The sequence below is a fragment of the Amblyraja radiata genome, chromosome 3, assembly GCF_010909765.2.
Source record: "Amblyraja radiata isolate CabotCenter1 chromosome 3, sAmbRad1.1.pri, whole genome shotgun sequence".
NCBI classification, from domain to species: Eukaryota; Metazoa; Chordata; class Chondrichthyes; order Rajiformes; family Rajidae; genus Amblyraja; species Amblyraja radiata.
In genome coordinates this window covers 62,190,849-62,217,577 of record NC_045958.1, presented here as the reverse complement: position 1 = coordinate 62,217,577, position 26,729 = coordinate 62,190,849, and the positions used below count along the sequence as shown (strand labels likewise).

Here is a 26,729-nt window from a genome sequence, read left to right as displayed (position 1 = left end):
TAAACACAAAACTTTGTCTGATAATCCTGCCGTGCCGTTGGCCTTTCAACGAAACACCAAGGAAGGAGGGTGCCCACCTGATGACCCCAATGAAGTCTTTACCCCTACCCCCACTCATGTTATTAAGGAGTCAATTATAGTAGGGATTGTAATATCTAGTCCTATAAGCTCAACTGCAGGTAGTATCCAAAGCGATAGTTAGGGATTGTGCAACAAGTGATTATAAAATTAATCAATGGTCAGTAAAAGAAAAACTGCTCGTCACACTCCACCACTTTCTCCACACAGCCCTGTAAATCTACAATTGCAACTACCTATGCTATTACCCCTAGCAGTGCACTCTAGATCCTGGGCACTCGCTACAAATAAAAGCTATTCATCCTCTGATTTTGGGTCTCTGGTTTTACATTTGGAACCCTTAGGTGCCATCGGCAGCATTTTTTTTAAATGTAAGTACCATTTGTTAAGGTTTATAAATCAAAGCCCTTGAGTTACGCAGCTTTGGATTGGGAACCTTCAGGGATTTTATTTTCTTGCAGATTTTCAAATCTTACATTTATTTTAAAGCTTTTGGGACCTTTGCTTTAAACTTCAAATAGACATTATGTTCCTCTAGGCTTGCATAATACATAATCTTGCAAATGAAAAAAATATTCTAATTTAAGATGCTTAATTCCAATTGTTAGGAATCATTCTAGGTTATACCATAAGAGAATCTATGGTCAAAGGAGGATCTTTTGTGATACAACAATTCAATGTTACCATTGGAAAATCTGTTCCAGAAGGACAGTAATGATTCATGAAAGCAATTAGAATAGGCAACAAATGCAGGATATCCCAATGATACCCAGATCCAAGAAAATGAATGCATTTTTTAAAATTGGAATAAGGCTCTGCTGCACAATATATGCAGTCACTCACTTAACTTTTTTTCTCTGATACCAGCCGGGCAACCTAGGCCGCTTTTTAGGTTGTCAAATGACAGTTTAGATGTTCATTTAAGACAGCTTGCATGACGTGTGCGATAATGTGCTCGGACGAAGTGCATAGTTACCAGTCGGATTTATGCTCAATGAAGCATTCACATATTATTTCTGCTTCAAATAAAGTCAAATTAAACATATTCTCCAATCAAGACATGATATATACCACAATGACATGCAGCAAAATTATAATACAGTATCTCAACTCTTTTTACACGTTATAATGAATGCAATTTCTATTGTTTCTTTCCGCTTCCAAACAAAAATGCGGTTGGATTATACAGCGTATGATCAACCTGTGCCAATAAATCCTGGACCATGGTAACATATATGCTTAACCATGCACACTACAGATTGATGCAAGCATGTTTTCTGTGAAGGACCGACAATTATCATGAAATGGCCATAACATGAGTCTTTTCCTCTTGAATCTTCAATCATCTGAATCGATCTGTTTGACACCTTTGAAGGTAGACACAGTAACAACATCAAGAGGGGGAAAAATAGATGCATAATATATCCCTTCTGCTCTAGGATTTTGTAATTTAAAAGAAAGAGAATGGAAGTGTACTTCGATTTTCTTTTTCTTGTATCATACTTGTTACTGTATTATTATTATTACCTGACCAGACCTACACCATACTTTTGAATGTACATAGTACCTCTTTTTACTCTTTGTGCCCACTAAGAAAAGTAAATACAGAGCTGTTCAAATCTAAAAATCTATTTAATTGTCATGCAGAGCATCCTCCTCATCAGACTTGTCACTGTCAGGGTGAGGTCCCGAGGCAGATGCTGCAGCTGGGTCTTCTCCCGTGTCAGGCCTCTTTGCTCTCATCCCTCCTGCATGCCACAAGCTGATGGCTGGCCGGGGATCAAAGTCCTTGATGTTACAGGCGTGCAGCATGATGAGGAGCTGGTCCATCACCTGGTCGTCCTGGACGGAACTTCTGATGGTGGTCTTCAGCTGCTTCAGCCGGCTGAAGCCTCACTCAGCCTCAGCTGGTGCCGGTATGGTAAGGACGAGGTCAAGGAGAGTGCAGATGTTAGGTAGCTCTTCTGGTGTGGGACTTCAGGAACACCATGCTATATCATAACAACCCTTTCAGCAACATGGCTGTTACTTGGCACTACACTGGAGCATTAGAGGTAGCTTCAATGCCCACATTTTGGGATGGGTTTCTGATGAAAAAGTGGGGGAGGACTGGTAAGCGAGAGACAGAGACACAGAGACAGGGAGAGACAGAAAGAGCAGAGACCGAGACAGGGGCTGGGGCAGAGGCAGAAGAGCAGAGACAGAGACAGAAAGAGCAGAGACAGAGACAGAAAGAGCAGAGGCAGAGACAGACAGAAAGAGCAGAGACAGAGACAGGGGCAGGGGCAGAGGCAGAAAGAGCAGAGGCAGAGACAGAAAGAGCAGAGGCAGAGGCAGAGACAGAAAGAGCAGAGACAGAGGCAGAAAGCGCAGGGACAGGGACAGCATCTCTGGAGAGAAGGAAAGGGTGACGTTTCGGGTCCAGACCCTTCCTCAGACTGATGTCAGGGGTGTGGTTGGGACAGAGATAGAATGTAGTCGGAGACAGTAAGACTGGTGGGAGAACTGGGAAGGGGGAGGAGATGGAGAGAGGGAAACCAAGGGCTACTTGAAGTTAGAGGTCAATGTTCATACCATTGTTAACCACTAGTTACTCCAGCATTTTGTGTCTACCTTCAATTTAAACCAGACAGTTAGTTAGTTTAAGGGCCTGTCCCACTTGGGCGACATTTTCAGCGAAAGCCTGAAAAGGGGTTGTTGCGTCGTGGTCGGGTTGTGACACATGTAATGACGCGCGGTGTCTCACTGTCGCCCAGGATTTTGGAATGTTCAAAATCCAGGGGCGACATTTGGGTGTCTCATCATGTCGTGCGCCCTGTCACATGCAGACGTATGCTGTCCTGCGGGTGACGCCCGGTTAGGGCTAGGGTTGGGGTTAGAGACCACAAATGGGTTGTAAAATATTCTTCCTTCAATGCATGGATTTTAAAATTAATATATTAAAATTAATACAATAAAATCAATTGTGTAAATGAAAAGATGTCTGAATCGTTCAGTTTTATTTTGTATTGGTCCACATCCAGATCCAATCACCGTCTCTAACTTTTCACAGGGTGGATTCAGTGAGTGTAGACTGAACTCCACTCTCCCCTACTCTCCCCTCCACCCTCCTCCCACCCCCATCCCTCCTTCTCCACTCCCCTCCTATGCTTCTCCCGTCCCCCCCACTTCCTCCTTCCCGCTCCACTCTTCTCCCCCTTCTCCACTCCCCCCCCCTCATATCCCCTTCTCCCATTTTCCAACCCCCCCCCCCCCCCCACGACCCCCATTTGTGGACCCAGCCTGTGACAGCTAGATCCCACTAACAGTACTGCACAAAGTCTACTCCACATCATCTGTTTTAGTAACATTGACTATGGGATAAATGTAGACTTTGGGAACAACACCCCCCCCCCACCCCCTTGTTTCAAAATGGGTGGTGGGGATTTAGACTCAGTGGACGGAGCAGGTGGGTGACACTGGTACATTGACAACATCGCCAGTACCCAGTTGAAAAGCCCGCTGCCTCTGGGGGTTTGGAGAGACCATTGGAAGAGAGATCTGCCTCTGGGACAACTCGTGGCCAACAGTTTAGTTCCCATGCAGAACATTGGGGCCCGTGTCACATTTAGTTCAGAGATAGTGCCCTTCGGCCCACCGAATCCGCACCGACCAGCGATCCCCCTCACACTATCCCACACATACTAGGGACAATTCATACTTAAATACCAAGCCTATCAACCTAGAGTTATGGTTAGGGTTACCTCCCGCACTCCAAAGGCACACAGGTGTGTATAAATTGTCCCTAGCGAGTGTGGGATAGTGTGGGGGGCGTCGGGGAAAATGGGGGGGTGGAGAAGGGAGGGAGAGGGGGAGAAGGGGATGTGAGGGGAGGGGGGTGGAGAGTGGAGAAGGGGAAGAAGAGTGGAGGAAAGGGAAGAAGGGTGGGGGGGGGAAGAAGGAAGGATGGTGGCGGGAGGGGGAAGAGGGGGGTGGAGGGGAGAGGGGAGACCAGTCTACACTTACTGAATCCATCCCTGTGAAAAGTTAGAGACGGTGATTGGATCTGGAAGCGGACCAATACATCTGCAAAACTGAACGATTCAGATCTTTTCATTTTCACAATTGATTTTATTGTATTCATTTTAATATATTAATGTTTAAAATCCATGCATTGAAGGAAGAATATTTTACAGCCCATCTGCGGTCCCTAACCCTAACCCTAGCCCTAGCCCTAGCCCTAACAAACGCCTAACCGGGCATCACCCGCAGGAGAGCATACGTCAGCGTGTATGTCGTGCAACTTGATGGTTTTAAAGGGCGTCAGTCACTGACGCTCCGCAGTCATCGAAAAAAATCGCAAAGTGGGACAGGCTCTTTAAGGGAACAATAACAGAACAATTTGCAGCAGTGTCGAGCGCCAATCCGCTGCCTGAGCAGCTGGTTCACAAACAAGCAGCAACTCCACAGGGCAAGGCAGGGAACAAGGATAAGGCAAGACCTCTCTGAGAAACGCCGGCACAGTTTGCATCAGGCCGTCCGCCGTCCACATCAGCCAAGCTTTCCTTCGCTTGCCAAGCCGGGCAAAATGACACGGCTTTTAGGTTGCCCGGCGGGACTTTGGGTAGCCATTGGCAAACGAGCAACCGTTACTTTAGAGCCCTGTATAATGAACAGCGAATGTTCATTATATGTGTAAATATAAACGAAGGAAGTGCAGGTTAAGAAAATTATGCTTGTCAAATTTCAAACAAGTTAATTTTCACATTATTACTGCACAAAGTTTGCAGGATCACAATCCAAAATGTTTTCAGTTTTGCTCCATTCAGTGTTCTTGCCTATAATATACAACAGGGATTCTACTATTCATTGTTTCAAATAGTGGCACAGCAGTAGAGTCGCTGCCTTACAGCGGCAGAGACCCGGGGGGTTGTCTGTAGTTTGTTCGTTCCGCGGAGGGTTTCTCCAGATGCTTGGGTTTCCTCCTAATAAAGTACCCTAGTCATATTCTCCATTTTTTGTAATACTTTGGGAATCATCTTAACTGGAGAGAAGAAATAAATATTTTCTCGCAGGAAAAAAAATATTCATTTTCCACATACTTGAGCAACAGCAGCTGGTTGTTTTCCTATACAAACAGATTTATTTTTAGTAACACAGTAACATTTGAGTCTCAGGCAAATAACTCAACCCCTACTGTACGTCTAAATCCTAAAGAAGCTGCTGGATTTGTTAACCAACCCTGACAATATGGTTCTGCCAAATTGGTCAAGGAGTAAAATCATTTTCCGATTCACTTGGGCCACAAAGGACTTAACCTCCAAAAATTCAAGCTAACTAGCAAGTAATATCAAAACATACAAATAATATATATTTTTAGAAGCTTTAGCTTATTGTAGGTATGTTGCAAAGCCTACCTGAAGCGTCTTTGAAAATCTGCCGCTGCGGGTGTGTTTAGAGGGGGCGGGTTTAAAACGCGATTTTCTCTAGGCTGTTCAAATCGAAGATGTTCAGCCTAGTTAATTATTAACGAAAAATCGCTGGAAGACCCCGTCGCAAAAGCTATTATTAGTTTTAAAGGCCTCGTATAATAGTTATAGTAGTTTAAAAATCAATCTCTAAACCCGCGACCGCCAGCAACCGCAGGGTCTCATAAAGCAGACAGCTGAAGGTATGCTGTATATTTTTACATTAAAAAGGGCTTTTAAAGATCCCTTTATACAAAGTTTAATATTGCGAGTAGCTCATTTTGGGCCCATTATATCCCGCAGTATTTTTCTCGGCATTTGGGGCACAAATCTACCGCAATGTGAACGTTCTAAACCAGCGCGTTCCACAGTGACCCACTAGAAAGCTGATTTAAATGGGCATTTATTTACAGCAATTGAACACTGAATTCCTTCCATTTGGCCTATAAATTAATGTAAATGAGATTTTAAAATCATGTTTTATTGTGAATTATTTGTGAATATTATTTGGACATTTAGGCTATTTAAAAATGTTAATCATTTATTAAGAAATGGATAGATGTTTAGATCTAGTAATTGAAGTCTGAAATTAGCTACAATTAGGTAACTAACTAATTATATGATTTAATTTCAGGTCATCCAAGTAAGATTATTTTATATTTGTTTCAGAATGCTTCAATCTATGATAACTGAAAATATCATTCAGTTCTCTTAATTTTTAGGAAAGTTATGGGCTTTTGACTGTTCACGATCACAGCTTTTTTGTTATGTCCATAGAAAATCAATAGGGAACAAGATGCTAATTTCCGAGTATGAAAATGGCCATAACTTTTTAAATACTTGAGATATGAAAGTGAATTAGGTGTCAAATTAAACTTCTTTTTATGCTTTATCTGATGGGTTAAATTACAGACTTGACTTTTAAATTCTCAAAATTTTGTAACATTGCTACTTATTGCCAGTCAATTTGTATCTTGACAATGACGAGATGCTTTGGATTCATTATCAGGTGATTCATGATATAATGGCCACAAATGTCATAATTTAAAAAAAACAGCAGCAGTAACTTATTTCATTGTACAAATATTTTGATAGGTTAGCGCTCTTCCACGTATACTTTAAAGAACTTCCAAAATAGCTAATTAGAATCTTACAATGACAACTGCTGCAAACACCAACTTTACAGTGAATGACCTGCAGGCAAGGGTGAAGACAAGACAATCTACTGTTGAAGCTTGTCATTAATGATGGGAAGCATCAGAAAGAGGCAGCTTTAACTGGGATCATGACCAGCTGAACAATTTGGTAGAAATTACCATTTAAAAAAATTGACTTGCAAGAACTTTATGTAGCTACTTCAATATAGAATAGATTTGAGGACTGAATTAAAAGGAAATCCCTTCATTTCCTTCCCTTCCAGATTTCTTCCAATTCCCAAATATTTGGGAAATCCTAAATCAAACAAAGGGTGACCTCTAGGCACTTCCTTAGACCTCTGTCCTACTGCAGCCACTGAGGTTATTTCCCCAACGGCCTCTCTCCTAGCTAACCAACATGCTAACAGCATCACAATCCAGTGGCAGAAGAGACAAATAACAAATTTGGTCTTTGCACACCCTGAGTAACTATATGATACATCAATCTGCACCTTGTTCAACCTAGCCCAATGTATGCAACTCATACAGCTGAATGAAAAGCTGTTTACCAACAAAACTGCTTTTACTAACCATTCTGTATCTCTGAACTAAACATGAATTAGAAAACACAGGCAAGCACAAATATAATAATAATCTGTTTCCACATTTTTATCTTTCATGTTCCGTGCCATCAGGTGATCCTATCTGTATGTCTGAAAAAAAATCACTAGCGTTCCACCTTCATCACTTGGATTAAAAGTGTTTTTCTTTAAATTTGGTTCCATATCTGGATCACTTCACCTCTACACTCATTGGCTTCCATTATCTTTCATTGGTCAAAATGTTTTAGTAAACAAGTTAAAGTGAAGCACAACAAAATCTACTAAACTAAGGATGAAAAGTTTTCAACTAGCACTGCAAGTTAGCCATCAAGAATGGTTATCATATTATATATTTTGATTAAGCCAGTAAACAAATGCATTTCACAATCTCAGGACTAAAAATCATGTCATCATTTCATGTCATGTGGAAACTACAGCTGTAAATTTGTACATTACAAGGTTCTAAGGCAACAATAAAGATTAATAAACATTGTTCGGGACAGAAGACCCCCAGCTCCTCTTGGAATACTGCCTTCGGATCTTTTATGTTCAACTAGAAGCCAAAAAATATTCAGTGTCCGTGGATTTGACATTTATAAATAAAACAAAAGGGAAAAGTGAAAATACATCCATGATTAACTGCAACTATAGTTTGTGCAGTGTATACTTGGAGATTAGTGTGAGGGTATTTAACCTGCAATATTTGCAATTCTGCCCACCTTAAAAGGGATCAATAAAATTAACCATCAGGTTTACTGGTTGCAAATGGTCAACATTTACTGGTTAATAAGAGTGGTTTGACTGGTTCTGATATGAATGACATGACGTGGTAATTTCTCATGAATGCACTTCAAACAACCTGTATCCTAACCAACAACATTCCTCTCAGTCACCTTATTCTTATTGAGCTGCATGGCCTCCCAGACTCTGATTTAAAATGTTCTTACTTGTGGTGAAATCCTTCCTAACTTCCTGTATTTCAACAATTACCTCCCAACCTGAGTTCCAAACCTAACTTCTTTACATCCCAACGTCACTTCATCTGACATTGCTTTCCCAGTCTAATAAAATTTGAAATTTATATATATATATTTTTTTTAATTGTCCTTCCCATTATTCTTCCATCCCATTACTATTTCCCCCCCTTAAAATTCATCACTTCATAGTTCATTAACTAATGAAATTAGTTAACTTCATTAACTAATGGAAGTTAATGGTCACTGCTACTTCCATTACCATATAACCATATAACAATTACAGCACGGAAACAGGCCATCTCGACCCTTCTAGTCCGTGCCGAACACGTATTCTCCCCTAGTCCCATATACCTGCGCTCAGACCATAACCCTCCATTCCTTTCCCGTCCATATAACTATCCAATTTATTTTTAAATGATAAAAACGAACCTGCCTCCACCACCTTCCCTGGAAGCTCATTCCACACAGCCACCACTCTCTGAGTAAAGAAGTTCCCCCTCATGTTACCCCTAAACTTCTGTCCCTTAATTCTCAAGTCATGTCCCCTTGTTTGAATCTTCCCTACTCTCAGTGGGAAAAGCTTATCCACGTCAACTCTGTCTATCCCTCTCATCATTTTAAAGACCTCTATCAAGTCCCCCCTTAACCTTCTGCGCTCCAAAGAATAAAGCCCTAACTTGTTCAACCTTTCTCTGTAACTTAGTTGCTGAAACCCAGGCAACATTCTAGTAAATCTCCTCTGTACTCTCTCTATTTTGTTGACATCCTTCCTATAATTAGGCGACCAAAATTGTACCCCATACTCCAGAATTGGCCTCACCAATGCCTTGTACAATTTTAACATTACATCCCAACTTCTATACTCAATGGTACACAAAATTGCTGGGGAAACTCAGCGGGTGCAGCAGCATCTATGGAGCGAAGGAAATAGGCGACGTTTCGGGCCGAAACCCTTCTTCAGACTGATGGGGGGTGGGGAAAGAAAGAAGGAAAAGGGGAGGAGCCCGAGGGCGGGCGGATGGGAGGGTGGGAGGAGACAGCTAGAGGGTTAAGGAAGGGGAGGAGACAGCACGGGCTAGCCAAATTGGGAGAATTCAATGTTAATGCCATAAGGACGCAAGGACCCCAGACGGAATACGAGGTGCTGTTCCTCCAATTTCCGCTGTTGCTCACTCTGGCAATGGAGGAGACCCAGGACAAAGAGGTCGGATTGGGAATGGGAGGGGGAGTTGAAGTGCTGAGCCACATTCTATACTCAATGCTCTGATTTATAAAGGCCAGCACACCAAAAGCTTTCTTTACCACCCTATCTACATGAGATTCCACTTTCAGGGAACTGTGCACAGTTATTCCCAGATCCCTCTGTTCACCTGCATTCTTCAATTCCCTACCATTAACTCTTATTTTTTGCATTCATTTTTGTTTGATTATATACCATCAAAGCAACAAATTGCCTAAATGCAAACTTATTTTAGTCTTGTAGTCACCTCTTCAATTCGAATGCAAAGTCTAAACATTTTTATATCACTTAATTTGACAGTTGCCCTCTAAATACTGTCAATTTGCCCCAACTCAGTTAGGAACACAAGCACAATAAGGAGTAACAGCTTCATATTGATTGGATCACATTGGCCAATAGATTGTACTTGCAATGGTGATTAGTTCAAGTTCAAGTTACATTAATTGTCACATACACCAATTGGTGCAGTGAAATTTGAGTTACCAGACAGCCACACAAATAAAATAAAATGAACACAACACTGTAGAATTTAACATGAACATCCCCACAGCGGAATCCACTTTTCCCACTGTGAGGGAGTGCAATAAAGTTCAGTCATCTTCCTCTTGTTCACCCGTGGTCGGGGCCTTTGAGCCCTCCGCAGTCGCCGCTACGGCGGCCCGATGTTCAGGCCCTCTCGCCGGGATGATAGGACCACCGGCGTCTGCTACTTCTTACCGGAGACCACGGCTTCCGAAGTCCACAGGCCGAGCTGGGTGGAGCTCCAACACTGACGATCCCTGGCAAAGGATCCCAGGACTCCGCGATGTTAAAGTCAGCGCCGCCCGCTGCTGGAAGCTCCGCAGACCACAGCTCAACGATGTTAAAGTCGGCAGGCCCAACATTCCGGAGCTCCAACACGGCGATCCCCGGTAAGGCATCGCCCGCTCCGCGATGACAATTCAGCGCTGCGCCGCTGCTGAAGTTCTGGCCGGTCTCCGGTAGAAAAGGCCATGCCAATCCAGATGGAGGGCCGCAAGGGGGGTGCGAAGATGCAGCTCGGAGAAAAGACGCATCCTCGACCAGGAAGTGACTGGGAAACCGTTTCCGTTCTCCCTCCCGCCCCCCCCCCCACATAAAAAAGACTAAAAGACCTTCAATAATATACTTATTGACAGACTAAAAATAACAAAAAGGGTGAAAGGGTGGACAGCTGCTGGCGAGGCTGCCACACTCGATGGCACCACTGCTTCCCCAGATATTTGAACTTGACCCAACTCAGCAAGAAGGCTAAAATTACAACAAATTAAAACTACGGAACCTTTCTATAAAGTGTAGGAATGGGTGACGTTTCGGGTCAAGACCGAAGAAGGGTCTCGACCCGAAACGTCACCCATTCCTTCTCTCCAGAGGTACTGCCTGTCCTGCTGAGTTACTCCAGTTCTTTATGTCTATCTTCCGTTTAAACCAGCATCTGCAGTTCCTTCCTACACCTTTCAATAAAGATTGCAGATGCCAAAACCACTCCACAGTTCACCTTTGAATACAGATGCTCTGTGAATTGCTAAATATTTACAAAAATATTTACAATTAAAAATAATAATTGAATACTGAATAATTAATTTTACTTACATTTATGCATGCTAGTGGTCAAAAACAAAATGTTTATTTTTTAAGCAGCACAAAGAATGTTAAAGGTCAGGCTTAAATTAACAAATACATAATTGTTGAGAGATTAAAACACATGAGCAGTAACGCATAGAAGTCACAACTTGTATTGTTGTCTTTTACAATTTCCCCCCACCCAGATTCATAGACAATTTCAGGTCTCACTAAAATAAGAACTGGCGAAATAGTAATAGTAGGGTTAATATTTGTCCTTGGATACTTTCCAGAATAGCAAAATTAAAAGCAAGTACAAGTAGAGGATAAGTTGATCCATGCATGGCTATCCAATGAGCTACAATTTATTGCAAAAAAATGAGGGAAAAAATCAACATCAAGTTTTATTTTAACATGCTGTCTTAAACCGCTGGCATAGTTTCCATTTATATCAGTTTTAGAGGTTTATTTTGTCAAAACCATGGCTAATAAAGCTCCATTGTAACTTGGTGAATAAATGAACAGTAATATTGCAGTGTTATAAAGAATTATGTATTTGCTGCTGGATATCTGTTTAATTTTCCGATTTCAATGTGGTAACCAGGGTGTACAATTAACAGAAAAAAAAAGACAAAGTGTTGGAGCAACTCAGTGGGTTATGCAGTATCTCAGGAGAATGTGATTAGGTGGTGTTTCAATTTAACAGCTCCATTTAAGGAGAGCCACAAAAAAAACACCAGAGAAAACTATTAAAACTTTGTCTGGTGAGATAATTCAATTCTAGACTATTGCATTCACAAAACATGAGCAAAAGGTAGTTTTTAAGCAACAATAATTGGCAAATGTAATTTCTTGAAGTCAGATACATCTACCTGCCAACAATTCAAAAATAGTCTATTGTATTATTCTGAAATGATAAATAACAGAATATTCCAAGTAGAACTATAATCTGCTCCAAATAAGCAGAATGGTTACGATATTTTGAGAAGGTAGCTAGAATCTCCTGATCAATGAATCGCGAAAATGTTCAAAATAATTCCCTGCTGACTGTGTTGGCTTTTTCATTTTGAGTACAAGTAGCTGCCTACATCCAGCAGAGACCATTTCTGAATAAGCTAATTATTGACATTGGGATAAAACAGAACACAAAGCCCACATTTGCAAAATTACTTACTTTGCAATTCCCAGAGAACATTGGTTCAACTCATTCAATGCCAGTTTGATCTACCAGATGTCAATAATCAATGCCATCTTAGACAGCCAAAAATAAGTATGAAAATAGAGTGAGGCTAATCGCAAATTGGGGAACAGCATCTCATATTTGCTTGGGCAGCTTATAAACCAGTGGTATGAATATTGTTTTCTCCAATTTCAAGTAACCCCTCTTCACCCAAGTCGCGCCAGTTTCCCGTTCTCATATAGCAAACAGCTAGCAATGGCCTGTTTCCTTTATCATCGTTACTCAGGGCTCGAAATTAGCAGTTGCCAATGGCAACCCACAGATCCGCGGGGCAACCTAAAATCCATGCCTTTTTGCCCGGCTTGGCAAGCACCCGGGACACCTCTCGTTTAATTCTGAGCGGGCCCCCTCTCTATCTTTCTCTCTCTCTCTCTCTGTCACTCTCTGTGTCTCGAGTCTCCGCTCGATGTCCGTGTCTCGGGTCTCCGCCCGTTCCTCCGCTGGCACAGCCGGTCGCCTTACACATGCGCACAACCACGGCCAGCACCAAAGATCCTATAGCGAGGATCTTTGACCAGCACATCATCGGCCGTGGTTGTGCGCATGTGCCGCCCTGCACATGCGCACTGCCACTGCAACTGGTCAGCGTCGGCCACTTTCTCCCTCCCTTTGCATGGTGGGAGATCTGGCTGCCATTGCTGTCCACTCGCCGCGACCGCTGAAAACCACGCAGACTCACTCGCTGGAGCTGGAGTAACTCCCTGGAGTAACTCTTGCTGCTTGGTTTCCTGGTCCTCCAAAATTATTTGAAATGGAATTTAAACAGAATTTAAACACCACCACCAAACTATGAAAAATAACAGCCTATTGCATTTTATCTGTTTATTTATTGTGTATATATATATATATATATATATATATGGTCTATGGTATATAGACACAGAACAAGAACTAGCTATAAAAATTTCTAAACAGAGGTGGGATAAACATTTGCTATATGTGCACAAATGCTCAATCAATGCAAGACATATCTTAATCCAATTTAAAACTTTACATAGACTATATTACTCAAAAACTAAAATAAGTAACTTTTACCAAATGTCTCCCCCATCTGTGATAAATGTCTATCCCAAGAAGCAACTATAGCGCATTCTTTTGTTTTTTTGTATAAAAATCCAAAAATTTTGGAATTAAATCTTTGAAATTTTTACAAAATTATTTAAAATATAACTGAAACTGAACGCAGAATTGATTATTTTTGGAACAATGGAAGTCAGCCTTGAGCTGACTTCGTTCCAAAAGAGCTTACTTAATTACGGTTTAATAACGGGGAAAAAACTCATACTTAAATTCTGGAAAAACGCCCCAACACCAACGATAAATATATGGATTTCAAATATGTCCGAAATGTTACACTAGGAAAATATGAGACTCCTCCTAGCAGGTAAACCAGACCATTTCCAAAAGATTTGGTCTCCATTTATCGACTTATTACAAGTACAGGGTGCAACATAACTTTGAAAATAAATGGTTTCAGGACCTGGTGAGGGGGGAGTAAAAATACGAAGTAGGTACGTCCCTTTTATCTTTTTTTTCTTCTTTTTTTCACTTTTATATATCTTCAGCTTTCTTTTTCTCTCTTTCTTTTTCTTTGGCTTTCTCCTTACCTCTTTTTCGAGTTTTACGTTTCTAAGGGTCTCCCTTGATCACTCTTTCACGCACTCACTATCCTAGCTAACTCTCTTTACTTTTCTTCTTTTTAAAGTTTAAAATATGAAGTGGTACAGGAAATGTATTATGTTATTTTTGGCTTATATCACTGAACATTGTTTACAGAGTACTATGTTTACATATTCTGTTGTGTACACTACTTCTTATAAATAATAAATTTAAAAAAAATAAAAATGTAATTGCTTCTGGTTGGGTGCCTATAGTAAGGTGAAGACTATTCCATGCTTTAATTGTGCAGAACTCCATGGAACAGCCAGAATCTCTGGATAGAAGAAATTGGGTGACGTTTTGGGTAGAGACCCTTCTTTAGATTTCCTCTGGTTTTAGTGTTTTAGTTTAATTTAAAGATACAGCGTGGAAACAGGCCCTTCGGCCCACCGAGTCCACGCCGACCACCGATTACCCGCACACTAGTTCTATCCCACACATTAGTGACGTAAGTCAAGAGTCAAGATTGTTTTATTCTCTCATGTCCCAATGAAATCCTTACTTGCAGCAGCACAACAGAATATGTAAACATAGTACTCTGTAAACAATGTTATCAACGAGAAAACAAAACAGTGTATATTTATATATGAATATATAACTATACACACACACACACACAACTTCCCTCCTTGGATTAATAAAGTTCTATCGTATAGTATCGTGTGTGTAGGAAAGAACTGCAAATGCTGGCTCAAACTGAAGATAAGACACAAAAAGCTGGAGTAACTCAACACGTCAGACAGAATCTCTGGACAAAAGGAAAATATTAAGTTTTGGGTTGGGTCTGAAAAAGGTTCCTGCACACCTTTGTAATGTGGAAGGAAATAAGAGCACCCGGAGAAAACCCATGCAATCAAAGGGAAAAGGAGCAAACTCCATACAGACAGCACCCATATTCAGGATCAATTCCGGTTCTCTCACAATTTTAGGCAGCAACTTTATGGCCAATGTACTGCACCATATTCTTGAACTGAATTAAAACCTACAGTAGCTGTAAAGGGGGACATAGCATCACTTAGAGATTTAAGACTGAAAATGGATAGTTTCTTTTTTTTAAGTAACCAAAGTTATCAACTTATAATTTTTTTGTGTGCTGGTAAATAAAATATAGTGGCACAGCTGGTGGACTTGCTGCCTCACACGCCAGGGATCTATGGTCGATCCTGTCCTCGGGCACTGTGTTGAATTTGCACATTCTCCCTGCAAGCATGTAGGTTTCATCCCACATCCCAAAGATGCATTGGCTTTGTAGGTTAACTTGTCTCTGTAAAATTGCCCCTAATATGTAGGGAGTGGGTGAGGAAAGTGGGGTAACAGAACTTGTGTGAATGGGGAGAAACTCAGCGGGTAAGGCAGCATCTATGGAGCGAATGAAATAGGCGACGTTTTGGGTCGAGATCCTACTTCACACTGATGTGAGGGTGCAGGGGGTGGGAAGAAGAAAGGAAGAGGCGGGACTACCTGAAATTGGAGGTCAATTTTCACACCGCTGGGGTGTAAACTGCCCAAGCAAAATATGAGGTGCTGCTCCTTCAATTTATGGTGGGCCTCACTCTGGCCATGGAGGAGGCCCAGGATAGAAAAGTCTGATTCGGAATGGGAGGGGAAGTTGAAGTGCTGAGCCACCGGGAGATCAGGTTGGTTAATGCGGACCGAGCGGAGGTATTGGGCAAAGCGATCGCCAAGCCTATGCTTGGTCTCACCGATGTAGAGCAGCTGACACCTAGAGCAGCGGGTGCAACAGATGAGGTTGGAGGAGATGCACGTGGACCTCTGCCGCACCTGGAAAGACTGATTGGGTCCTTGAATGGAGTCAAGGGGGGAGGTAAAGCGACAAGTGTAGCATTTCCTGCAGTTGCAAGGGAAAGTGCCAGGAGAGGGTGTGGTTTGGGTGGGAAAGGACGAAATTACCAGGGAGTTACGGAAGGAGCTGTCTCTGTGGAATGCCGACAGGGGAGCAGATGGAAAGATGTGGCCAACGGTGGGATCCCATTGGTAGACTAAGCTGGAGAAAATCAGCGGGTGAGGCAGCATCTATGGAGCGAAGGAATAGGTGATGTTTAGGGTCGCGACCCTTCTTCAGACTAATGTCGGGGTGGGGAGGGGGGGCAGGAAAAAGAATTAAAGAGCCGGAGACAGTAGGCTGTGGGAAAGTTGGGAATGGGAAGGGAGGAGGGAGAAAGCAAGGACTACCTGAAATTGGAGAAGTCAATGTTCATACCGCTGGGGTGTAAACTACCCAAGCAAAATATGAGGTGCTGTTCCTCCAATTTGCGGTGGGCCTCACTCTGGCCATGGAGGAGGCCCAGGACAGAAAGGTCGGATTCGGAATGGGAGGAGAAGTTGAAGTACTGAGCCACCGGGAGATCAGGTTGGTTATTGCGAACTGAGTGTAGGTGTTGTGCGAAGCGATCGCCAAGCCTGCACTTGGTCTCACCGAGGTTGATCATACGCTGACTAATCCAACCAGAATTTTGTTTGGAAGTGGAAAGAAAGAATAGAAATTGCATTCTTTGCAACGTGTAAAAGGAGATGTGATACTGTATTGTAATTTTGCTGCATGTCATTGTGGTATATATCGGGACGACAGATGGCACAATGGGCTAAGTGTTCGGCTGGCAACCAGAAGGTAGCCGGTTCGAATCCCGCTTGGAGTGCATACTGTCGTTGTGTCCTTGGGCAAGACACTTCACCCACCTTTGCCTGTGTGTGAATGTGTGTGAGTGATTGGTGGTGGTCGGAGGGGCCGTAGGCGCAGAATGGCAGCCACGCTTCCGTCAGTCTGCCCCACGGCAGCTGTGGCTACAGAAGTAGCTTACCACCACCGAGTGTGACTGAGGAGTGAATGAATAATGCGATGTAAAGCGCCTTGAGTATTAGAAAGGCGCTATATAAATCCCATCCATTATTATTATTATATATCATGTCTTGATTGGTGAATAAGTTTAGTTTGTGACTTTATTTGAAGCAGAAATAATATGTGAATGCTTCATTGACCATAATTCTGACTGGTAACTACGCACTTCATCCGAGCACATTATCGCACGTGTCATGCAAGCCGTCTTAAATGACCACCTAAACTGTCATTTGGCAACCTAAAAAGCTACCTAGGTTGCCCGGCTGGCAACAGGGAAAAAAAGTTAAGCGAGAGCCCTGGTTACTTTTTTGTATATATCATGTATAATTGATTTGTTCTATATCTCGCCACCTCACTGTCTATGTCTCTCGTTTTACTTTCCCCTGACTAGTCTGAAGAAGGTCTGGACCCAAAATGTCACCCATTCCTTCTCTCCAGAGATGCTGCCTGTCCCACTGACTTTCTCCAGCATTGTGTCTCGACCATCACAGGACTGTTGTATAATTCCAGACTAAGGCATCCTGGGCACGAGTATTACAACATTACCTTGTTTTAGGCACAAGGCCTTGAAGTGATTGGCTAAAAAAATCCTAGTTTTCCATAGACGTTTTATTTCAGAGCAGGGTCAAAACGCATTGTTCAAAAATATTATTTTTTGTACAAAATGACATTCTTTAACAAAACTATTGGGAAAGTTGAATCCTCAGAAATACCAAGGTGAATAAAACCAGGTCTGCGCAGTCAAAATTAAATTTTACTCTTAACTAATTTTGGTATTAATATGTTTCGTCTTAAATAAGTAACCTTCATGAAGGCATCAAGAATCATTCAATCATCCAGATATCTGTGGAGATGGAAACGCAGACAAGGATTCATCTAAGTTTACCAAAGTAGTGTATTTAGGACAGAAATAAATTAGGTAAATGAAATTTGCAATTGAATTCCCCTATTTAATATGCTAGCTTTAAAAGTACTTTAAAGATTTGACTCCTTGGTTGCCTACTGAATATGAGCATGCTTCATACCACACACTCAGACTTTAGCAGCTGGCAGATGTACACTTAGTATTTAAATCACAATAAAAATGAAGGCAAAGGCATTTTCGATGAAAATGTGTCTTCAATCTAAAAACCGCATATACCTGTAAAAGCTTCCTTTCAGTAAGTCACAGCATGTAGCACATCAGATTTGACAATTACCTCTAATTCAATCAATAGTGTCAAACATAATAGAAATTAGTAAAATGACTGAAACAATTAGTTAAAATACCTTTTCTGAAGCAAATATTAAATTATCCTTTCTCAAAATCATTGATTGGTGGTGATACTTAAAAAAATCATATTAACACTTAATAGAATTTTCACTACAATGGTAATTAACAGTAAGACTGCTTGAAAAAGGATAGGTTTGCAACATTACAGAATAAATTACCATTACTTTCTAGCTGGAGACAGAAACATCATGGGTATAGGTTCAGATGTGCACTGTGACAAAATGAGAATTACATTCCAGAAATAAGTTACAGAATGAAGCTTGGCAATTTCTTAAAGCTATTATTTGTGTCATATTTTAAGATTATGAATCAAGGGATATTGAGGTGGCACATGACTGTTTTAATTATAACTCAAACTACATGAACCTTGCATCTTACCCTTTGATGAACCGCCCACCAATCCATAACAAATACAGAGTGTAACATTATGCTGCAAAACTAGAAAAAGCTTGTTAGCAACTCTTTCCTAAACCTTGCCACAGACATCTACTATTTGGTAAACAGGTACATATTCCTAAATTCCTTTCCCACACAAAAAAATGCACTATTTACCCATATATTCAATTAACCCGTGACTAGTTGCCCTAATAATTCGTTAACCATCCCAACAAAATACTCAAAATTTTGATCCATTGTGACCTCACATATGCTTCATAATGGTCCCGATTGTTTTAAACTGTTGTGTGAATGCAGGACATCAATTAGTATTATTGAAATTTCATAGCGGAAAAAAACACTTTTGATCTACCCATCGCTATTTATTACATTTTGTTCATAGGTCGAAGAGACCTGTTCATTGATTGGTTCCCTACCAATTCAATCCAGCCCAAACACAATTCATTGTAAAAACTCTAGAACTGGTGCAATACTATTGAGTAGTATGTACACCAATAGTTTTCAGTTTTCTATATTATTTGCTTGTTTGCATTTGAATTGTTTCCTCACAATGCCAAGTCCAAGGTGATTACAGGTACAATTAATTACTTGATATAAATAATATCAGCTCCACTCTATCTAAGCACTTTTAGTTCAATTAGTAATAGGGACTGAATAAGTTCATCCAATTTTGTACTGCAATTCCCCTGAATTTCTGGAACCCAACAGGAAATAACATAGAAAATAGCTTCAAACTGCACTCTGCTGAACCAAGAAGAAAAAGTCAATCCTGAATTTTAACGACAATTGAGATAGGAAGATTTAACAGAAATATACAGTTGTTCCAACAATCCTGACAAATGAAAATCTGAAAAAGCTACTGCAGTGGGCAAAGGAGACAACATACCAAATAGTTGATTCCTTTAAAATATTGTATCAAACAGAGGTTTCTTCAAACACGCAATCCACGTGATGTGCAGATTTAGAAACGTAAAATATGTTCGGCCCTTCAAGCATCCTTTGCATTTAATGTAATAACCAATTATACAAACTTAACAGCCTGTCCTACTTTCAACATGTGTTGATTTGGCTTCAACTGCTTTCAGTGATAAGAGAATTCCATGAGTTCACCACCCTCTGGATAAAAAAAAACCTCAGCTCAATCCTAGATGCAATATCTCCTATCCTTAACATGTGATTCCTGACCTGAATTTCCATGCCACTGAGACATTTTTCTTGCACTGTGTCAGTACAGCCATATTAGAATTTTGTAAAATCTAAACTCAAGTGAACATACGTTGAAATGGCCCAATCTCTCTTCACACATCAGTCCTGCCATCCAATGAATTTGTTTGGCGAATCCTCACTATACTTTTGATAGTGAGATTATTCATGTTTATGATTGGAGCAGAATTAGGCAATTCGGCCCATCAAGTCTACTCTGCCATTCAATCATGGCTGATCTATCTCTTCCTCTCAACCCCATTCTCCTGCCTTCTCCCCATAATCTCTGACACCCGTACTAATCAAGAATCTAACTCTGCCTTAAAAATGTCCATTGACTTGGTCTCCACAGCCTTCTGTGGCAATGAATTCCAGATTCACCACTTGCTGACTAAAGAAATTCCTCATCTCCTTCCTAAAGGAACATCCTTTTATTCTGAGGCTATGCCCTCTGGTCCGAGACTCTCCCACTAGTGGAAACATCCTCTCCACAACCACTCTATCCAAACCTTTCACTATTCTTCTTCACTATTTTTCATATAAAAAGGCCCAAACAGCACACAATACCAAAGGTGTGGTCTCACCAAGGCTCTGTAGAATTACAACAGGACAATATTGCTGTTGCACTTCAATCCCCTCAATATCAAGATCAACCAATCATATGCTAGCTTGCCCATTGCCAATGACTTACTTTCCCAAATCACTGTTCACATAATAACTTGCCTTTTTCCATTTCCCCGTTCCCTTCCACCTATATTCCTTCCCCAGGCTTCATATTTTGCACCCTTTCTATCCTTATTCTTTATTCACACTTTGTCTTTTCATTGTTCATAAGTTATGGGAGCAGAATTAGGTCATTCGGCCCATCGTCTACTCCACCATTCAATCATAGCTGATCTATCTTTCCCTCTCAACCCCATCCTCCTGCCTTCTCCCCATAACCTTGGACACCTTTATTAATCAAGAATCTGCCTTAAAAATACCCAATGACTTGGCCTCTTTTGCTGTCTGTGGCAATGAATTCTACAGCTTAACCACTATCTGACTAAAGAAATTCCTCCTCATTCCCTTTCTAAAGGTACGTCCTTTTATTCTGAGGCCGTGCCCCCTGGTCATACACTCTCCAACTAGTGTAAACATTCTCTCCATATCCACTCTATTCAGGTCTTTCACTATTCGGTAAGTTTCAATGAGGTCCCCTCTCTTTCTTCTAAACTCCAGCAAGTTATTTTGGCAGTACTGTCAAACGCTCATCATACGTTAATGCAATCATCCCTAGGATAATTCTCGTAAACTTCCTCTGGACTCTCTCTTGCCAACACCAGCACAGCCTTCCCCAGATATGGGGCCCAAAACTGCTCACAATACTCCAAATACGATCTGACCAGTACCTTATAAAGCCTCAGCATTACACTGACTCTCAGTCTGAAGAACGGTCTCAACCTGAAACGTCACCCATTCCATCTCTCCAGAGATGCTACCAGAGTTACTCCAGCATTTTATGTAAATCGGTTTAAACCAGCATCTGCAGTTCCTTCCTACACAATCAGCATTACATCCCCGTTTTTAAATTCTAGTTTTCTCAAAAAAAAGCTAACATTACATTTGACTTCTTTACTACTGACTCAACTTCCAAACGAACCTTTTGGGGATCTTCTATCCATGCTAGTACCTTCCCCTATAATATCATGGGCTCTCTTCTTCTTCAGCAGCCTCCTGTGCGGCACCTTATCAAAGGCTTTCTGCAAATCCAGGTAAACAACATCCACTGACTTTGCTTTCCTTTTCTCTCCATCCCCTCACTTCAAGTAGCCTTTGCTTTCCCTCTATCGCCATCCCCTCCCACTTCCCAGTTATCCTACCAGTCGTACTGTCTCTGACTTTTATCACTGTATCGCCCACTCCCCTGACATCAGTTTAAAGAAGGGTCTCGACCAGAAACGTCATCCATTCCAGCCTGTCCTGCTGAGTTACTCCAGCATTTTGTATCTATCTTCAATTTAAACCAACATCTGCAGTTCTTTCCGATACATTTTGTCTGCTCCACTAACTCTATTTACATGCTCAAAGAATTCCAACAGATATATAAGACAAGATTTTCCCTTCCCATGCTGAATTCTGCCTAATTTATCATGTGCTTCTAAGTACTCAAAGTACACTCCCGAAAGCTCTCAGTGAACCAATTTGTTTTCCTGCAAGTCAGTGCAGGTCAGTAAACACAGAAGTCCCAAGGGACTTTAGTGCACATTGAGATATGGATCATCTCAATCCTACATCAATGTTGTATTTTTTCTAGATTTAAGAACGCAAAATAGCCCAGGGTGCATACAGCTACTGTTAATCAGTTATTTAATGTATTTTAAAAAAGTAGGTATTGTTAATGTGGTAGATTTGTACATCCCAGCAAATGATTCATCCATGAAACGAAATTTAACATGGAACATAAGGCATCCAGATGTTAATGAATACTGGTTTGTATTTCTGTAACTAAATTTCCTGTTTTGAATTTTTTTTCCAAAATGTATGGTAAAATTTGTATAGTCAGGTCTGTAACCCAGGGTACACAAAATTGCTGGGGAAACTCAGCGGGTGCAGCAGCATCTATGGAGCGAAGGAAATAGGCGACGTTTCGGGCCGAAACCCTTCGTTTCGGCCCGAAACGTCGCCTATTTCCTTCGCTCCATAGATGCTGCTGCACCCGCTGAGTTTCCCCAGCAATTTTGTGTACCTTCGATATTCCAGCATCTGCAGTTCCCTTTTGAACACTGTAACCCAGGGATCCTGTGTACTTAAAATCATGATACTCTACCCATGGAGAAGGCTGGGTCGACAAGATTCCGTTCGTATCTATAATTTCTTCATGTCATTTTGATAATATTGTGCTTTTACATTTGACATTAGCTGGGATGCACATTTCTAGCATTGCTCATGCGCAAGAAACACAATAAAACTACCGGTTGCATCAAAACATTTTTTTTTAAACCTTATCCCGCACCCTGCACTTCTATGAAAATACAACAGGAATCCATGCCGATATGTGATAATGCTACAATGAGGATTTCAGATGTTTAACATCCATTCAGTGAAAGCCGCCCGGGGCCGCTGAGCTTGGCAGCCGTGGTACTGCGAGCCGGGCCCACAACATTTCTTCTCCCATCCCATCGCTAATAAGTTGTTATGGCATCCCGAGGCCTAGGCTCTGCAGACGGTCCCCCGCCCCAGCGACCACAGACTTTGCTCCAACCCCTCGACCCCTGGGAGGGAGTCACACACCTGCAGCGAAGTGTAGCGGAGTCGATTTTCTGCCGGCCATGTCCTTGGCGTTCACATTGCCCGAGTCCACCAGGCGCTTCACCCGCAAAACATCGCCGTTCCTGCAGGCCTCGAACAGCTCTCGGCCCGAGTCACTCACAGGGCCGCCCGCCGTCGTCCCCGTGCCCGGGGGGGTGAGGTGTCCACCAATGAATCCCGGCGAGTCGGGCCTGTCGGTGGTTGGAGCCGCGGTCGCGACCGACGACGGCCCCGGATCCGAGGCGCTGGGAGAAAGCTGACTGCGCCGCGCCGCCATCTTCCCCGTCACTGCAGCAACGCCGGCTGACGTCACCCAGTGGGCGGGAGCGCGCACGCACGGAACGCTCGCTCCCTCCCCGCTCCCTGGGCTGATGGTGCATGGATGGGCGGGTGCATGGGAGTGGTGGATGGGGCTGGTGCATGGGAGTGGTGGATGGGGCTGGTGGTGGTGCAAGGGGGTGGTGGATGGGGCAGGTGGCGCATGGCGGTGGTGGATAGAGCTGGTGCATGGGGGTGGTGAATGGGCTGGTACATGGGAGTGGAGGATGGGGGTGGCCTGGGGTGGTTGATGGGGCTGGTGGCAGGACAGGTGGATGGGGTGGCAGGGATGGGGCCGCCTGGGGTGGTGGCAGGACTGGCGGATAGGGCGGTCTGGGCTTGTAGGTGGGGAGGCAGGGGTGGGGATGGGGCGGCAGGGTTGATGGATAGGGTGACAGGGCTGGTGGATGGTGGCCTGGGCCTCCAGGATTGGTGTATGGCTATCAGGAGCGCCGGAGCTAGTGTATGCCGGCCTGGGGTGGCAGGGCTGGTGGATGGATGGTGGCCTGGGGTGGCAGGACTGGTGGATGGCAGTATTGGTCACCCACATACCGCTCAGGAGTGTCACTCACCCAGGCTAATGCACTTGTGTTCCGCCACTTTACAGAAGTCCGTGATACAGAGAATGACAATAGGATGTAGGTGGCATAATGATTAGGTTTCAGGACGGGCAGTGAGACACATTGGCATAGGAATCAGCCCTTTGAGTTTGAATTCCACCATGACAGTCAGGAGGCGGAAATATATTTTTAAATAGTTGGTGTCTTTAAAATCTGAACGTTGATTAATGCTCTTCAGGAAAAAAACTCTGCAATTTCTTACTGGTTTTGTATTTCCGAGATAAATTAATTATTGTAATGAGTCAACAACATTATAGATGTGAAGGCGAACCATATAAATCTTGCTTTTTGACAACCCCCACTTTTGTAAACCCAGTGATCCACTTCAGTAGGGGTTGCAAAAAGCAAGGTTTATATGGTTCGCCATCACATCTATAATGCTGTTGAGTCATTACAACAATTAATTTCTATCAGCTAGTCTGCAACACATGCAGATGTGAAGTGAGGATAAACAGGGCTTGGGAACCTGCAATATTCAAGCAAATGTCTTAAAGTAATGCTAATTTAGTTATTACGAAAGTCCTTTGGAGCCCATTCCAGCATATATCTGTTTATAAAGAGAGATGATTGCCAAACACTTGAATTTTCAACCCTGCTCCCAAACTCCTCCCCTTGAGGGAAAAAATATATAAGCAGCCAAAGGTAGAGAACACAACAGAGGAGATCATGTCCCAGGGTCCAGGATGTAGAAGCAAAAAAGCACAAATGACCGTGGGCAGGATGATGCCCTGGTGGCTTTTTGTTGGTTAAGGGGGATGTGAACTCAAGAAGGATACTTCTAAAGGGTATTGACAGAATGGATGCTAAGAGGATGTTTCCACTAATCGGGCTGTGTCGTGCACATGGAATAGTTCAGGAATAGGGATTACCCGTTTCAAATGAAGATGAAGAGGAGTTTCTTTTCTCTGGGAATGATAAACCTTTAAAATTCTCTACACCGCAGAACTGTTGAGGCCAAAGTCATTAAATATAATCAAGGTGGATATTAACTTGCCATTGCATTCCAAGGAAGTTAAAGGATTTGAGGTGGAAGAGCAGGAATTGGTGATGAAGCCAAGGTTCGATCAGCCATGATCTTATTTAGTGGTAAAGGCAGGGTCGATGAGGCCTATTGGCTAAATTCTACTCCTGTTTCTTATATTATTGTGGTCTAAATAGGTCACAATACACAGATAGACACAAAATGCTGGAGAAACTCAGTGGGTGAGGCAGCATCTATGGAGAGAAGGAATTGGCGACGTTTCGGGTCAAGACCCTTCTTCAGACTGATGTCAGGGGAGGGGCTAGGAAAAAGAAAGAAAGTAGGCAGAAACAGTGGGAGTAGTGGGAAGACTGGGAAGGGGAGGGGAAGGAGAGAGAGCAATGGCTGCCTGAAGTTAGAGAAGTCAACGTTCATACCGCTGGGGTGTAAATTACCCAAGCGAAAGATGAAGTGCTGTTCTTTCAATTTGCGCTAGGCCTCACTCTAACAATGGAGGAGACCTAGGACAGAGAGGTCAGATTGGGAATGGGAGGGGGTATTGAATTGCTGAGCCACCGGGAGATCAGCTTGGTTAAGACGGACTGAGCGGAGGTGTTCATCGAAACGATCGCCGAGCCTGCGCCTGGTCTCGCCGATGTAGAGAAGTTGAGACCTGGAACATCGGATGCAGTAGATGAGGTTGGAGGAGGTGCAAGTGAACCTCTGCCTCACCTGGAAAGACTGTTTGGGTCCTTGGACGGAGTCGAGGGGGGAGATAAAGTGACAGGTGTTGCATCTTCTGCGGTTGCAGGGGAAAGTACCTGGGGAGGGGGTGGTTTGCGTAGGAAGGGACGGGTTGATCAGGGAGTTACGGAGGGAACGCTCTGCGGAAAGCAGAAAGGAGTGGAGATGGGAAGATGTGGCCAGTAGTGGGATTCCTTTGGAGGTGGCAAAAATGTTGGAGGATTATATGTTGTATGCAACGGCTGACGGGGTGGAAGGTGAGGACAAGGGGGACTCTGTCCTTGTTACGAGAGGAGAGGGGGAGTAAGAGCGGAGCTGCATGATATCGAGGAGACCCTAGTGAGGGCCTCATCTATAAGTTCCCTGTTCCTTAAAGTAGCAATGTTACAAAATTTTGAGATTAAAAAAATCAAGTCTTTAATTTATCCCATCACATAAAGCATAAAAATAAGTTTAATTTGACACCTAATTCACTTTCATATCTTCAGTATTAAAAAAGTTATGGCCATTTTCATACTCGGAAATTGGCATCTTGTTCCCTATTGCTTTTTCATTGACTTAACACAAAAGCTGTGATCGAGAACATTTAAAGGCCGATACCTTTCTTAAAATTTAAGAGAACTGAAAGAAATTTTCAGTTATTATAGATTGAAGCATTCTGAAACAAATATGAAACAATCTTACTTAGATGACTTGAAATTAAAGCATATAAAGTTAGTTACCTAAATGTAGCTAATTACAAAATTCAATTACTAGATCTAAACATCTATCCATTTCTTAAAAATAGATTAACATTTTTAAATAGCCTAAGTGTCCAAATAACATCCACACAATAATTCAGAATATAACATAATTTTTAAATCTCATTGTCATGGGTTTATAGGCCAAATGGAAGGAATTTTATGTTTTTTTTGTTGTTTTTTTTAAATATTTTATTTTATTAGAAGTAAGTACAGTCATATGGCACCAAAGTGCCTAATATATATTTTCATAATACATTTTACAATAAGAAAAAGAAGTTAGATAGTAAAGGATAGAAAGATGTGAAATATATAGTGTGTGAAAAAAGAAAACGAGTAAATGAAGAAAGTTGAGAGAGAAAATAG

General features: G+C 42.2%; 1 protein-coding gene across 2 annotated transcripts in view; it reads right to left on the bottom strand.

The window, feature by feature from the left end:
- tnks (tankyrase) overlaps positions 1 to 23,283 on the bottom strand; it is a 93,825-nt gene extending 70,542 nt beyond the window's left edge. For both annotated transcript variants that reach the window (XM_033017907.1, XM_033017908.1), the window contains exon 1: positions 22,963 to 23,283. In XM_033017907.1, coding sequence (XP_032873798.1) covers positions 22,963 to 23,257 — 295 coding nt within the window. In that variant the 5' untranslated portion in view covers positions 23,258 to 23,283. The remainder of the gene's footprint in view (positions 1 to 22,962) is intronic.
- Positions 23,284 to 26,729: the final 3,446 nt, after the last annotated feature.